At 49.1% G+C, this 12,545-nt stretch overlaps 6 protein-coding genes across 6 annotated transcripts; 3 read left to right on the top strand and 3 right to left on the bottom strand.

The window, feature by feature from the left end:
* Window positions 1-381: 381 nt before the first annotated feature.
* On the bottom strand, window positions 382-1,548 carry Asppvi_003102 (mitochondrial 37S ribosomal protein uS2m; the record flags this gene model as incomplete). The annotated part of the gene is made up of 3 exons (XM_043299074.1): window positions 382-1,190; window positions 1,254-1,448; window positions 1,518-1,548. The coding sequence occupies 3 exons, from the start codon at window positions 1,546-1,548 to the stop codon at window positions 382-384; spliced, it is 1,035 nt and encodes a 344-aa protein (XP_043155009.1).
* Window positions 1,549-2,909: 1,361 nt separating this feature from the next.
* hel10 (putative high expression lethality protein Hel10) lies at window positions 2,910-3,594 on the bottom strand (the record flags this gene model as incomplete). The annotated part of the gene is made up of 2 exons (XM_043299073.1): window positions 2,910-3,213; window positions 3,290-3,594. 2 exons carry the CDS (start codon window positions 3,592-3,594, stop codon window positions 2,910-2,912), a joined length of 609 nt encoding a protein of 202 aa, XP_043155008.1.
* Window positions 3,595-5,720: 2,126 nt separating this feature from the next.
* Asppvi_003100 (putative phosphoglycerate mutase family protein) lies at window positions 5,721-6,408 on the top strand (the record flags this gene model as incomplete). The annotated part of the gene is made up of 3 exons (XM_043299072.1): window positions 5,721-5,949; window positions 6,026-6,248; window positions 6,300-6,408. The coding sequence occupies 3 exons, from the start codon at window positions 5,721-5,723 to the stop codon at window positions 6,406-6,408; spliced, it is 561 nt and encodes a 186-aa protein (XP_043155007.1).
* A 739-nt stretch (window positions 6,409-7,147) lies between these two features.
* Asppvi_003099 (putative 60S ribosome biogenesis protein Rrp14) lies at window positions 7,148-8,890 on the top strand (the record flags this gene model as incomplete). The annotated part of the gene is made up of 2 exons (XM_043299071.1): window positions 7,148-7,300; window positions 7,421-8,890. 2 exons carry the CDS (start codon window positions 7,148-7,150, stop codon window positions 8,888-8,890), a joined length of 1,623 nt encoding a protein of 540 aa, XP_043155006.1.
* A 692-nt stretch (window positions 8,891-9,582) lies between these two features.
* Asppvi_003098 (NuoI/complex I 23 kDa subunit family protein) lies at window positions 9,583-10,466 on the bottom strand (the record flags this gene model as incomplete). The annotated part of the gene is made up of 3 exons (XM_043299070.1): window positions 9,583-9,713; window positions 9,771-10,036; window positions 10,177-10,466. 3 exons carry the CDS (start codon window positions 10,464-10,466, stop codon window positions 9,583-9,585), a joined length of 687 nt encoding a protein of 228 aa, XP_043155005.1.
* A 414-nt stretch (window positions 10,467-10,880) lies between these two features.
* acpA (acyl carrier protein) lies at window positions 10,881-11,705 on the top strand (the record flags this gene model as incomplete). Its single annotated transcript, XM_043299069.1, has 6 exons — window positions 10,881-11,099; window positions 11,217-11,234; window positions 11,345-11,425; window positions 11,483-11,531; window positions 11,599-11,637; window positions 11,698-11,705. 6 exons carry the CDS (start codon window positions 10,881-10,883, stop codon window positions 11,703-11,705), a joined length of 414 nt encoding a protein of 137 aa, XP_043155004.1.
* Window positions 11,706-12,545: the final 840 nt, after the last annotated feature.

Genomic DNA, 12,545 nt, shown 5'->3' with positions numbered 1-12,545 from the left:
AGCCGATTCCTTGTAGTTGGTATTAGGGCTATGCACAAAGGAAAAGAAAGAGAGGGCTTGGCGTTGCAGAATAGAAAGATAGAAGAGTTTTAAGAGAATTCAAATTGACCTTCGTGAACATATTTATTCAATTTCGCGGTTGAACACCCGGCTGACACTCCATACCGAACAAGATATGGATCCATATTAATATGGCCGCTTTCTTGAGAGGATATAAAGGAAGATCCCCGGAAAATTGACTCGAATTGAAGCTGTTAATACAGATGATCGCACCAGAAGTGGGAAAACTTTACATAGCTCTATACAATACAATCCCTCAGTTGATCGAAATACTGAACTTTGGGTATGAAATAACAGAACCTCACTAAGAGCCAAAACACATCATTGCTGATTTTCGGCTGTCTCAGTCATGTTCTCTGGAAGCTTGATGCCGAGCTCCTTCAGTGTAGGGAGTCTGTGTGTGATCTTGCCCTTCTTCGCCTCCTCCAGTCTCCGTTTTTGGCCTGCCTCTCCGGCTCTTCCCAAGACACCAGCAATGACAGCCACGGAACGCAAACTGTCGTCATTCGCAGGAATGGGGTAAGTAACTTGAGTTGGGTCGGCATCCGTGTCAATGATGCCGACGGTTGGGACATTGTTCAAGCCACACTCGTGCAGCAAAACAACATTCTCAATGGGATTAAAGCACACCACAAGGTCTGGCTTAATTGCCGGCTGATCCGTCCGAAGATCCTTGAATTCCGGCAATTCTTCGTCAAACGCATTTACCACCTTGGTATCGCAATGGCCTAAGATCTGTTGTCCATTGGTTAAGCTGCCAGGAATCCAGCGTTCAAAAATGTGGTAGCCTTTGGCCAGCTCCGCGGCCCGGACAACTGCCCGTTTTTGACCCTTTCGTGTGCCGACGAAAAGAATCAATCCACCTCGGGCAGCAACCTCTTCCACAACCTTGGCTGCACGCCGCAAGTGCGCTGCAGTTATATCGAGCGAAATAACATGAACACCTTCTCGAATACCAAAAATATAGCGCGAGTTCTGCGGGTTCCAGCGAGAAGTAGAATGGCCGAGGTGTGTTTGAGATGCGAGGAGCAATTCCAGGGTGATATCGGAGGGTCGAGGAGGATTTCGGATCAGATCTTCTGGCTGATATGCGACTGCTACATCACTACCGAGTGCGTGAAATTTTTGTCCTGCAAGGGTATAAAGTCAGAACTCCAGCAGGAGGTGGAGGAAGGTTGTTCGGTCTCGCTCACTTTGCACTTCGCGCTTGCCCCACGCCTCCTTGGCTGACAGTGCTACTGATCCTGTCTCTTTCGCGGCGCCGGCAGGTGAACCCGGCTGCTGCGTTACTTCTTTTGCGGGGGTTTCTACTGCGGTTTCGACAGGAGTTCCTGTTGAGGAGAATCGGCTCAGGATGCGAGTGGGTCGATTCAGAGCAAGTTGGCGGCCTGCAGAAGACTGATTAACAACGGATTTCAAATGATGTTATATCAAAGATTTATCAATTGAACACATACTCTGCCGCACGCATAATTGTCGAACAATCATCTTGAAATATGCTGAATTAGAAGGTTGAGCTGCTCCGTATGCGAAATGCTCAGTTTCTGGCCGATCGAACTTTTGATGTCGGGCTTGGCGGATTTTCGGGCCTGAGGCACATATAAAGGCGCTAGTCTATTTTAGGGCGTTTCCACCCTCCACAGTTCACACCCGCTGAATCACAGCTCACAGGCTCACAGCTAACTATACTGGGTCACTTTTAGTTGGAAGGGGAGTCTGAAAGACAGTATGTGAAGGCTCATACAATCTGTCTGTCATGTCTATTGCATGGCTGACAGTAGATTGTCCCAGCAGACATTGCTATTGACAATAATGTCTTCGGGGACTCTTTTTCCTTCGTTCTAAAGTGAACTGAGTCGTCGGGTGCTTCAAATCAGGACGAGAAGAGGTGAAGAGTCGCTATGATGGTGTCCTTGTCTCGAATTTTACTCAAACAAACAATGAGGACATTTATTTCTCTGCCTACCTAATTTTGGGAAACTGTAAAGCATGTTTGTATTGTCTGCCATCTGCTTCGGAGTGCTCAAAGCCTCAAAGGGTAATTCTCAGAAGCGCTTGGACTGCGGATAAAGGCTTCAATTCACAGCTTGAGATCTTTCAATGGCTCACCATCAAAGGATACACAAGTATACAAAGACTTACAACCTGAGTCACAGGCCAGCACTTCAGTCTCTTCAACACCACAACCACCTGTTGCGCATCTGTGAAGTACCTCAGCACCAGAAAGTGAAAGGTGACCAATGACAACCGTGACACGGTCTGTGAAACAACTATATGCAGGCGATATATGTCCCCTGGCCGAGGCACGGTCCTGAAGCAATCCTCGGCCGGCTATCAAGGCTTAACAAGCCGACCGGTTGTCTCGCGATGAAGCTATGGTCAGGCGGCTCAAGAGACATGTCGACACGGCCGGTACTCCTCTGACATTCAAGTCACCTACATAGACAGCGGAAGATACTCAGACCCGAGCGGATTGTTACCAGCTGAGGTCAAGCTCATTCGGTAGACGAACATCGAGGCCGCTTGATGATTGATGAAACCAAAAGCCACCATGCTTGGGATGCAATGACCAAATCAATCAGCATCGCTCACGTTACTTCGGCACAATATACGGTCTACAAATCAATCATCGTCTTCAATGTGCATATCGAAACAAATTAAATCTAGTCATTGGCCGTCAAGCAAAGTGCCTCATGTGCAACATCGGTATCAAGGACAAACAAGCGAAGCAGTAGCAAGTCATCCTCGTGTAGGTCAAAGTCATCAAATAGGAAAAAAAGAAACTCGGAAACATTGACTCCAAGCTTGCGGTACTCTGTACCGTCTCAGCCGAGGACGATCCAAGAAATCTATTTCTTGAAGAAGCCGCCCAAGTTATCCATCAGACCACCGCCGCTTGAGGAACCATGCCCGCCCTGGTGACTGCCGTACTGGGAGCCACCGTGGCTGCCGTAAGGGGCATCCTCCTTGTTGTGCTTCTTCTTCTTGACGGCGTCTTCCAGGACAGATCCCATGATGGCGCCTCCGATGGTACCCAGAATACCGTGGTCAGCTTTGTGGCCTGCGAAGCCGCCCGCGAGACCGCCCGCGATAGCACCGCCGAGTCCTCGTTCGCCCTCTTGGGCTCCACCGGGAGCGTTCTGGTCATTGTAGCTAGAGAGAGAAAGGTCAGCTGATGTTGCCGGAAGTTTATGTACGTGAGAAGAGAGTGGTGGGGCAGGTGACATACCCAGACTGCCCGTATGACCCCTGGCCCTGGTGTTGTTGACCGTACTGGTCGTGTTGACCGTATTGGCTCTGCTGGTGCTGGCCGTACTGACCCTGGTTGTGATCGCGCTGCTGGTTGTAGTAGTCACTAGAGCCTCCGTATTGACCGTGCTGCTGACCATGCTGTTGGCCATATTCCTGGCCGTATTGCTGGTTAGGGTACGACTGCTGTCCGTAGCCGCCTTGGGAGTATCCTCCCTGCTGGTATTGACCTTGGCCCTGGCCGTAGCCTTGCTGGTTGGAATACTGATCGTATGGACCGGACATGATTGTGTTGATCAATTTGTTGGAGTAATAGAAGGTGGATAAGATGGAACTTTGAGGAGACGATGAGTGATTGACTGAAGGATGATGAAGCAGAGGTAAAGTTCAAGGGCGCCCCTCCTGTCTTTTATATCTACTACCTAGTAATTAACAAGTTGGTACATGTAGGGCTGAGTCGATTGCTGACGGGATCGAACCCCACATTCAGTCACTTAGTTGCGCCCACGGCAATGAGACCACCGCTAGATCGCTATGGGACAATACAATATTCTGTCGGATGCTATCACTGTCCCGTCATCGATGGGGCGCTTCTGACAACTCCCATTGGTATGCAGATACTGCACATTGTGGCTTATCCATTTCATGGCCATACATTTCGAGTTCCTGATCCATATTTCCAAATAAATACCTCCGCCACACCGCGTTACGGTCGGCGAAGTAGCGGGGTGGCTGTGGCCTTCCAGAAGCCCAGGGGCTGAGTTCGACGACAATACGGAAAGTTGTACGATCTATTACGCAGAACATGCCCCGCCAGATCTTCTGGGTTTTACTCGTTTAGGTGAATTTTGATCAGATGCGGATTTTCGATGCTAGATGGCTCCAGGTATTATTAGCGACTGCATTCTTGGCTCTGGATATCGACCAAGAGACTTGAAATTTCGAAATAAAAAAAACTCCCGATTTCTTAATGTAGCTGCCCAAAGCTCAGCAAGCTGAACCGCTGTTTGTTAAGGTACCTATTGGATTACCATAAAAATACAGTATATAGAGCCACCTGTGGCTGGGTCGAGTGGCTGTGCAATGGCAACAGCGTAATGCATCTTCCTATGTTATCATTATCCACTCCGTTAGACAAACGATCATTATCCTGTGCCTGTCATTTCTGGATCCGTAATATTGTTCTTGCAAAGCTATATTTAGGGACTGCAATCTTTTCAATGTATTTATCGTGACATATCCGAGACTGCCGACTTCCGTAAGATAGGTATCTTGGATACGTTACCGTACTGTGGCAGCACCTCCAATCATACAACTGCCTTACCCCTCATGTTGATTCCACTCAGCAGGCAGCCATATTATTCGCATCCCCATTGACTACCTACCTATGGCATTGAGCTAAGTCCTTCGGTGCCGCGGATACAGAGAATAACATCGCGACTCAAAACGTGAAATGCTTCAGATTAAACATAGAGACCAGCTCGTCGGCTCAATGGGCCAAGCTCTTAATCGACACGGTTCGGACATGTCTTCTCTGGGCAAGGCTACAAGGGTGAATTCCAAATCGCACCTGCAAGATTAGAGCCAAACATCTACTCGGTACTTGATGTCTAATGCTTAGATACTGCTGTTGTCCGTATCCAAGTTCAAGCTGACTCGAGGAAAGGCGTCTTGCTTGGGACTGGCTTATTATATATGTCCTTGAACCCACTAGATAAGCCACAACTAAAACGTACCTAGTGCCTACCACCATTCAATACTATAAGTCTCAATGTCTACTTGACCAAGAGACTCTCCTTCCACTGATCTACAATCAGCTCGCTCCACTGTTCATGCAGCGTGTGATATCGGGATGAAAAATGTCGCAAGAGTCATGTCAACGCTTATCGGATGCGGATGATCACTCTCGGAAAAAGTAAACATGTGTCAGCAAGCAACCCATCTTTGCGGGAAAAGACGCTGGTCTACTTCATGATCATTACTTTCCTACCGAGGACAATCACATAATGGCCGAGTCACACAAAGACTGAGTCACACAGACTTCTGTAACCAACTAACGGCTGGAAAAGGCACCTGATCTACCTCTCACAGAAACTTGCTCAATCCAATCGAAATGAAAGGCCCATTTTTGATGAGCCTAAAAACATTAGCATGAGACATTGCGTAGATAGGTCATGCGAACTGTGATCTACGTGAGCGATTTTGATCTACATGAGCGACATTGCAATGGTACGCGACCCACTACTTGATCTTGCTTTAACTAGTGAAGTGGCAGGCATCTTGCATACGGTCAAGCATGCTGTCATGAGAGATTGTGATGGAGCACCTATAAGACGTTGTCTACACTTACATGTCCATCTAATCAGCGCATCTTCATAGGGAACTTTTTCCCGGAGAGGATATTGGGCAGAATGTATCACGTTTCTTTCTTCATCTTGCTACTTGCATCCCTCCTGATTACCTCAACAGCGGCAGAGCAACCAACAGTCTATATCATTCGTCATGGCGAGAAATCCGGCCACCCGGAGGACTCCGGCTTGAATGCCGACGGCTTCAGGCGAGCCCAATGCCTCCGAGACGTGTTCGGTGTCAACTCAACATATGACATCGGCTATATCGTTGCCCCGAGGCCAAACAGACGTATGCCATAGTCTCTACTGGCGTTACCTAACGGCTTAGCCAGATAATGTTGATCTAACCACTTACCCTCGCTTAGACGGTGAACACAGACGCTCATTCGAGACCGTCCTCCCCCTCGCTATCGACTTGGGTCTTGCAGTTGATCTCTCGTGCAGACGGAACCAAGTCAGATGCGTAGCAAAACTCGTGAGGAACTTCCAGGGGCCGGGGAATATTCTGATTTCCTGGCGGCATGGGAGAATGAAAGAAATCGTGGTGGAACTGGGCTCTGATCATGTCCCGGAATATCCAGAGGACCGGTGAGTCGTGCTGGACTATTCCGTGCCTGAATCCTTGCTAATCCCGACCAGCTTCGATTTGATCTGGACTGTTCCTTTTCCATATGACAATATCACGGATGTCAGGAGCGAAGGATGCCCTGGTCTTGATACTCAGTCATTACTTAAGGTGCAAGGTTGACGAGTGTGGAATCCACTTGGTTAGAGCAGCAATACGGTGTCAGGTTTCGTCTCGGTAGAATTTTTATTTTTATTGGCGTTTTTGTTCAAGGCTCAATAGATATAGATGTAGCGAAGGAGTAAGTGGCATTTCTATATTCATACGCCATCCTCTTGGTAACATGTGGTTAGATGGGCAAGAGGCTTATGTGCAGGGCATAGATGATACCAACTATCGCAAGCACCCTTCTGAGAAACTGTTCTTTGCCTCATACATTTATATGTTTTACTTTCCTGTCACTCATTCAGTTTGAGTAAATCATTCCATTCAGCCGTAGAGCGATAAAGGAGCAGCTATAGACTGACCACACTAACACTAGATAGCATCTCCCATCACTCAGAACAATAGCTTCTGGTCTTTTTCATATACGTAGTGTCCACCCCTTGAAAAGTCCCATGTCAACACTGTCCTTAAGTTATGGATAATCCTCATACATCCAATGTGGATAGTGAATCTACTGTGCGGGCGGTGAACCAATCATTCCAATCAGTCCAGCCGAGCGGAGAAAACTGAATGCCAAGATTTCAACACCCACCTAAATTTTTCGAGGTATCGCAGCTTTCGCTAACGACTTTGACCGACCGATTCTGGACAACCAGCAAGACAAGCCAACGTCCGGATATTGCAACGAGATCGCTTGTTTCTATAGGTGGATAGTCTGCGGTCTGGTTATCGAAGTCAGGATGGATGATATCGAGGTATGTGGTTCCTGAAGCTTCGTAAGCCCCGCGCTCACGACGCTTGGGAAACTGACAACCTTTTTTATCAGGAACGGTTGCGAAGCCATGCTGAGGCCTTCGACGGCCTTCTGTCTTTGATTCCTGCGAAGTACTATTATGGTGAAGATGGCAGCGTACGTGATGATCATCATTAATCCCCTGCTCTCCACCCAGAGAAAAAAAATTCTTGCTTCTTTCTGTCCGTTTTGGCTTGAATACTCCCCGGCCGTGGTTGACCATAATTCATTCTATAGGACCAATGGAAGCGAAAGAAGCAGACAAAGGAGCAAGCCCGCGAAGCCAAACGTGCGAAATTGGACCCCGATTCTGCCAAAACGGCCAAGGACGTAATGGACGAGAATGCACGGAAGCGTAAGCGGGACGAGGAGGAGCAGGATGGGTCCCAGTCATCCGAGGAAGAAGAGCTGGGCTCTGAACTTCCCAAGGAAGGCCTGAAGAGAGGCGATGCCAAATCGAAAAAGCAGAAGCAAGCCGCTACAGAGCAATCCGATGATACGGCGGCCAAATTGGAGGAAGCCGAAGCGCGCAAGAAGTTAAGAGAGGAGAAGAAAGCACAGAAGAAAGCCGCTCAGAAAGAGAAGAAGAAGGCCAAGGAAGCTGCCAAGAAAGAGAAACAAGTTGAAAAATCCGAGTCGAAGCCTGCGAGCGATAAGCCAGAAGAGAAGCAGCCTTCCACGGTAGAAGACAGCGATGATGAGATTGAGCAAGAAGGTGCTGTCCCTGAGGAAGGCCTCTCACTCGAATTCAACCCTGAGCCCGCAGAACAGTCATCCTCTCCATCCTCAGCACCCAACTCTCCCGGATTTGATGCCTCAAATGACCACTCCGGCAGCTCTTCCATATCTTCCATCGTCCCTCCTTCTGCTCACACAGACGCCAATGACGCCTCCCAAAAATCATCCTCTGAACCCAAGCCTCTCAAGCCGACCCCTGAAGAGTTGAAACAGCGCTTACAGAAGCGCTTGGACGAGCTGCGCGCCGCCCGGCAGGCCGACGGATTCAACGGCAAGCCCGCCCGAAACCGCCAGGAGCTGATCGAGGCTCGCCGCCAAAAAGCCGAGCAGCGCAAGGCACACAAGAAACTACTGCGACAGAAGGCCAGGGAAGAAGAGCAGCGCGCCAAAGACGAGGCCATGGCCAAGCGCTTCTCCCCCGGTGGCTCTGGCTCGCTTCTTGCGTCGCCGCGGTCCCCTGCAGACTCGATCGGCTCCAACGTCAACTACTCATTCGGTCGGGTGGTGTTCGCCGACGGCCAGCTGGCCGACCCCAGTCTGATGAGCGTTCGGGAACAGCCAAAGCGCCATGGGCCGCAGGACCCCGCTACGGCACTCAAGGCGGCTGAAGCAAAGAAGGCCCGTCTGGCCGAGATGGACGAGGAGAAGCGTGCGGATATCGAACAGAAGGACATGTGGCTGAATGCCAAGAAGCGGGCGCACGGAGAACGCGTCCGTGATGACACCTCGCTTCTCAAGAAGGCACTGAAGCGCAGGGAATCCGCGAAGAAGAAGTCCGAGCGGGAATGGAAGGAGCGTCTTGAGGCCGTCAAGAAGGGCAAGGACGCGCGTCAGCAGAAGCGCGAGGAGAACCTCCGCAAACGACGCGAGGAGAAGGGAAACAAGGGCAAGAAACCTGCCGCAGGCAAGAAGAAGGCCAGACCTGGGTTTGAGGGAAGCTTCAAAGCCAAGGTGGGTGGGAAGAAATGAAGAAAAAACATCCACGGTGATGGCCCCAGTGCTGTGTGTATCTATGACAGACAACCCTGTCAAAAAGTAAGGGAAGGAAACTGAGTGTGGGACCTGGAGAACTGGTGTTTGGGGTCTTTTGGGAAATGCTCTCTTTTCATGTTGTGCATGTATGCATAGGCAGCGATTTGTTCGTGCAAATATCAGGGCTTTTTTGACTTTTCGTTTATTGTCCTACACTGGTGGAGCATATATATTTAATGCTTTCAGATGACTACTGCTATTGAGGACGACTAGAAGACCCCATGCAGCGCAGGCTGGACAGATACCATGTTGATACAAATGAAAAGTGAATTGTTTGATTGACTCGTTAGCAGAACAGTAGAAAAATAACAAAGGAAAACCAGGATTTCCTCTGACATCGCAACAAAGACAAAACAGGAACGCCACATTCTGGCGACTCGAAAACTCCTTTAAGCCTGAACAGTATATGCGGGATAACGCAGGCGGAGGATTCGTTATGTACAAGGCGGAGAGGCAAAGCTAGACTTCCATAAAGGAGTCAATACCTTTGCCATCTTGATGGATGGAAAACTCTTTTTTTTTTCCCGTCACTTTAATTTTGCGAATTCCGATCTCTCGGCAAGGATCGCTAGAGTACAACAGCAAGCGTAGAAAGATCCTCATGAATAAAAAGAGAAATCGACAGCGCCCTACCGGTAAGGGGCATCGGCTCTAGCGGCTGCGGCAATCTCTGGCTCCCACTTGTCACCGTTGGCCAGAAGCTTCTCCTTGTTGTACAGCAACTCTTCTCGGGTCTCAGTGGCGTATTCCGCGTTGGAAGCTGCGCGTATACTGTCAGTTGTGGGGTCACACTAATCAACCTGCCGGATCAACTTACTCTCGACAATCGCATCAACGGGGCAACTCTCCTGGCAGTAACCACAGTAGATGCACTTTGTCATATCAATGTCATATCTGGTTGTCCGACGGCTTCCGTCCTCACGTTCCTCGGCCTCGATGGTGATGGCCTGAGCGGGGCAAATGGCCTCACAGAGCTTGCAAGCAATGCAACGCTCCTCACCAGTGGGATAGCGGCGCAGAGCATGTTCGCCACGAAAACGGGGGGAGATAGGGCCCTTCTCGAAGGGGTAGAAGATAGTGTAACTATAATTTAAAGATTGGTCTTAGCCTCCATGATCCTCTAAAATGTTCAAAACGAACAATGATGTACATCCAGAACCGTGAAAAACTGGTTCATAGACTGTACAAAGTTTAAGATGCGAAAATGGGCCAGGAAAACTTACGGTGGTCTGAAAAACTGCTCCAGCACCACGTACATGCCCCGGAACAATTCAGCCATAAGGAAGTACTTGCTGGCCTTGTCTAGCGAAGACTCGGGATCCTGATCCCATTTCCTCGGCGCAGGTAAACGGAATCCAGGCTGAGGAGGACCGACTGGTGTAGCAGCTCTAGACACCGAGGAGGAGAAGTTTGCGATTGAACCCAAGGGCGAAAGCCGGAGAGAAGAGGTCAACAGGTAGGGAGTAGGGCGACGGTAGGCGACCAGCCTCGCAACAGATGTCGAGGAGGCCATTGTGCCGGTTGTAGAGAAGCAGAGTAGAGAGGAGAAAAGACGAGGAGAAGACGAGGAGAGCGAAGGCCCGGTTGAGGGTGGAAAGGGTTCAATGCCAGCAAGATATGAGGTTCCKACTGTCTTTTGCTGGTTTGGAGCAAGTTAGCAACGGCAGTGCTTAGGTCATTCCTTTCTGCCGCCCGCTGATTGGCCGCCGGCAGGGTTTTGCTTCCCGAGCCGCAAGCGCAAAGCAAAAGATGGAAACCTCCATCTCTTGTGTCAATCAAGTTCCCTGGGTATCTATCAATTCTCCCTGACGCACTCGTCTCCTCCATTCCTTGTTCTATATTCTCTTCTTGGAATAATTTATCCCTTAGTCGGGTCTTACTTCGTCAGGCAATTTGCCCCTTTCACCCACTCTTAGACAAAGTCAACATGTTCCGTTCCGCTGTCGTCCGCTCGTTGAGAGCCTCCGTTCCCCGTGCTGTCAGGACTCCTACTGCCTTCCAGATCCGTAGCTCTCCTGTTGCTCGTCCTGCTCAATTCGCCCCTCGCTTTGCTTACCAGGGTGTCCGCCTCTACTCCGCCCCCGCCGGTCTGAACAAGGAGGAGGTCGAGGGCCGGATAGTCAACCTCTTGAAGAACTTTGACAAGGTTCGTTTGTTCGGCTTCCTTTCTCTCGCTTTCAGTGGTCCATCGAATGGGACAGCACATACATTACCAAAACTGGTGTTCGAGTACAGAATTACTGACGCGATTGATGGTGTATAGGTTTCCGATGCCAGCAAGGTTCGTGGTCACCGCTTATGCCCGCTGATGCTATGGCCGGCTACCCCTTCAATCTTCAAACTTTGAAAGGAGCAAAGATTGGTCATATGGACGACGTCTAACGTGAACAGATCAACGGCTCTTCCCACTTCTCGAACGACCTCGGTCTGGATAGCCTGGATACTGTTGAGGTTGTGATGGCTATTGAGGAGGTATGGTTTAGCGGGCGATTTTCCAGAAGAGCATTATATTAACGAGTCTGTCAACAGGAGTTCAGCATTGAGATCCCCGACAAGGAGGCCGACACTATCCACAGTGGTAAGTACACTCCGACAGTACCTAGCAKATCGCTTATTAAAGTTCATCTACTTATTTCTTTGAACAGTTGACAAGGCTGTTGAGTACATCCTTGCCCAGCCTGATGGTAAGTTTATCTCGTGCGAGAACAGGGTATCCAGGAGGATTGACACTAATGATGACTTAGCCCACTAAACGCTTAATACTACGATTCGGGAATAGGTTGGAGGGTCTGATAGAAAAAGAAAAGGGATGTGAGCGTGTATCTGCCACAGAATCCTAGAGTCGGAGGTCCGCTGGCCATCATGGATGCTGCTTTGTATGCTGATACATGCCGGTGCTTTTTCGCCCTACTATATCGTGTATATCACATTTGAATGCTATTTTTGACCAGTCTACTGCTGTCCGTAGATAAGAAACACGTCTGAGCATATGATTGTTTCCTTTACACATCGTTAAGGCTGGAGTACTCTGTTAACTACAAGATTTCTATCTGTCCGTCCCATTAATGGGATGACGTGTACCTGTAAGGAAGTTGTATGGTGTCTGTATGGAATAGTAGGTATGGTACTGCATTTCAAGGGATCAAATGTTGCTTAAGGCTCGGTCAAATTCTCCGGTCCAGGACTAATTGGGTTCGCGTGGCTAATTATAATAAGTCAATTGAAATCATGCCAGTTATTGTTGAGGTTCAAGATCATATGTATAATGGTGCGGCTCTGATCCGTTACCGGCGGAGCGCTAACAAACCATCAGAAGTTAGTAAGAAAGATTAAAGAAATGTTATTTGAGACGACCATGATCTTTTAAATTATCATTAGGCACGGGAACTTCAATTATCTGCTTCTTTGAGTATCTACACAGGAGAGTGATCTCTGTTACTGTGGTATACCTCCTAGCCATCCTCTGGCTCTTCCCTGTGATTTTCTGCTCCTCTTGTCTTCCGTGGTCACTTTTATCTGTCACTCTCCTTGTGCTCTGCGCTCCACCACCCCTGACAATTAATTTCCACCCAGGAAATCAGTGGGATAATCA

This window comes from Aspergillus pseudoviridinutans, assembly GCF_018340605.1.
Source record: "Aspergillus pseudoviridinutans IFM 55266 DNA, scaffold_2, whole genome shotgun sequence".
Taxonomy (NCBI): domain Eukaryota; kingdom Fungi; phylum Ascomycota; class Eurotiomycetes; order Eurotiales; family Aspergillaceae; genus Aspergillus; species Aspergillus pseudoviridinutans.
The sequence above is the reverse complement of the archived record's forward strand: the minus strand, read 5'-3'. Positions and strand labels throughout refer to the sequence as shown.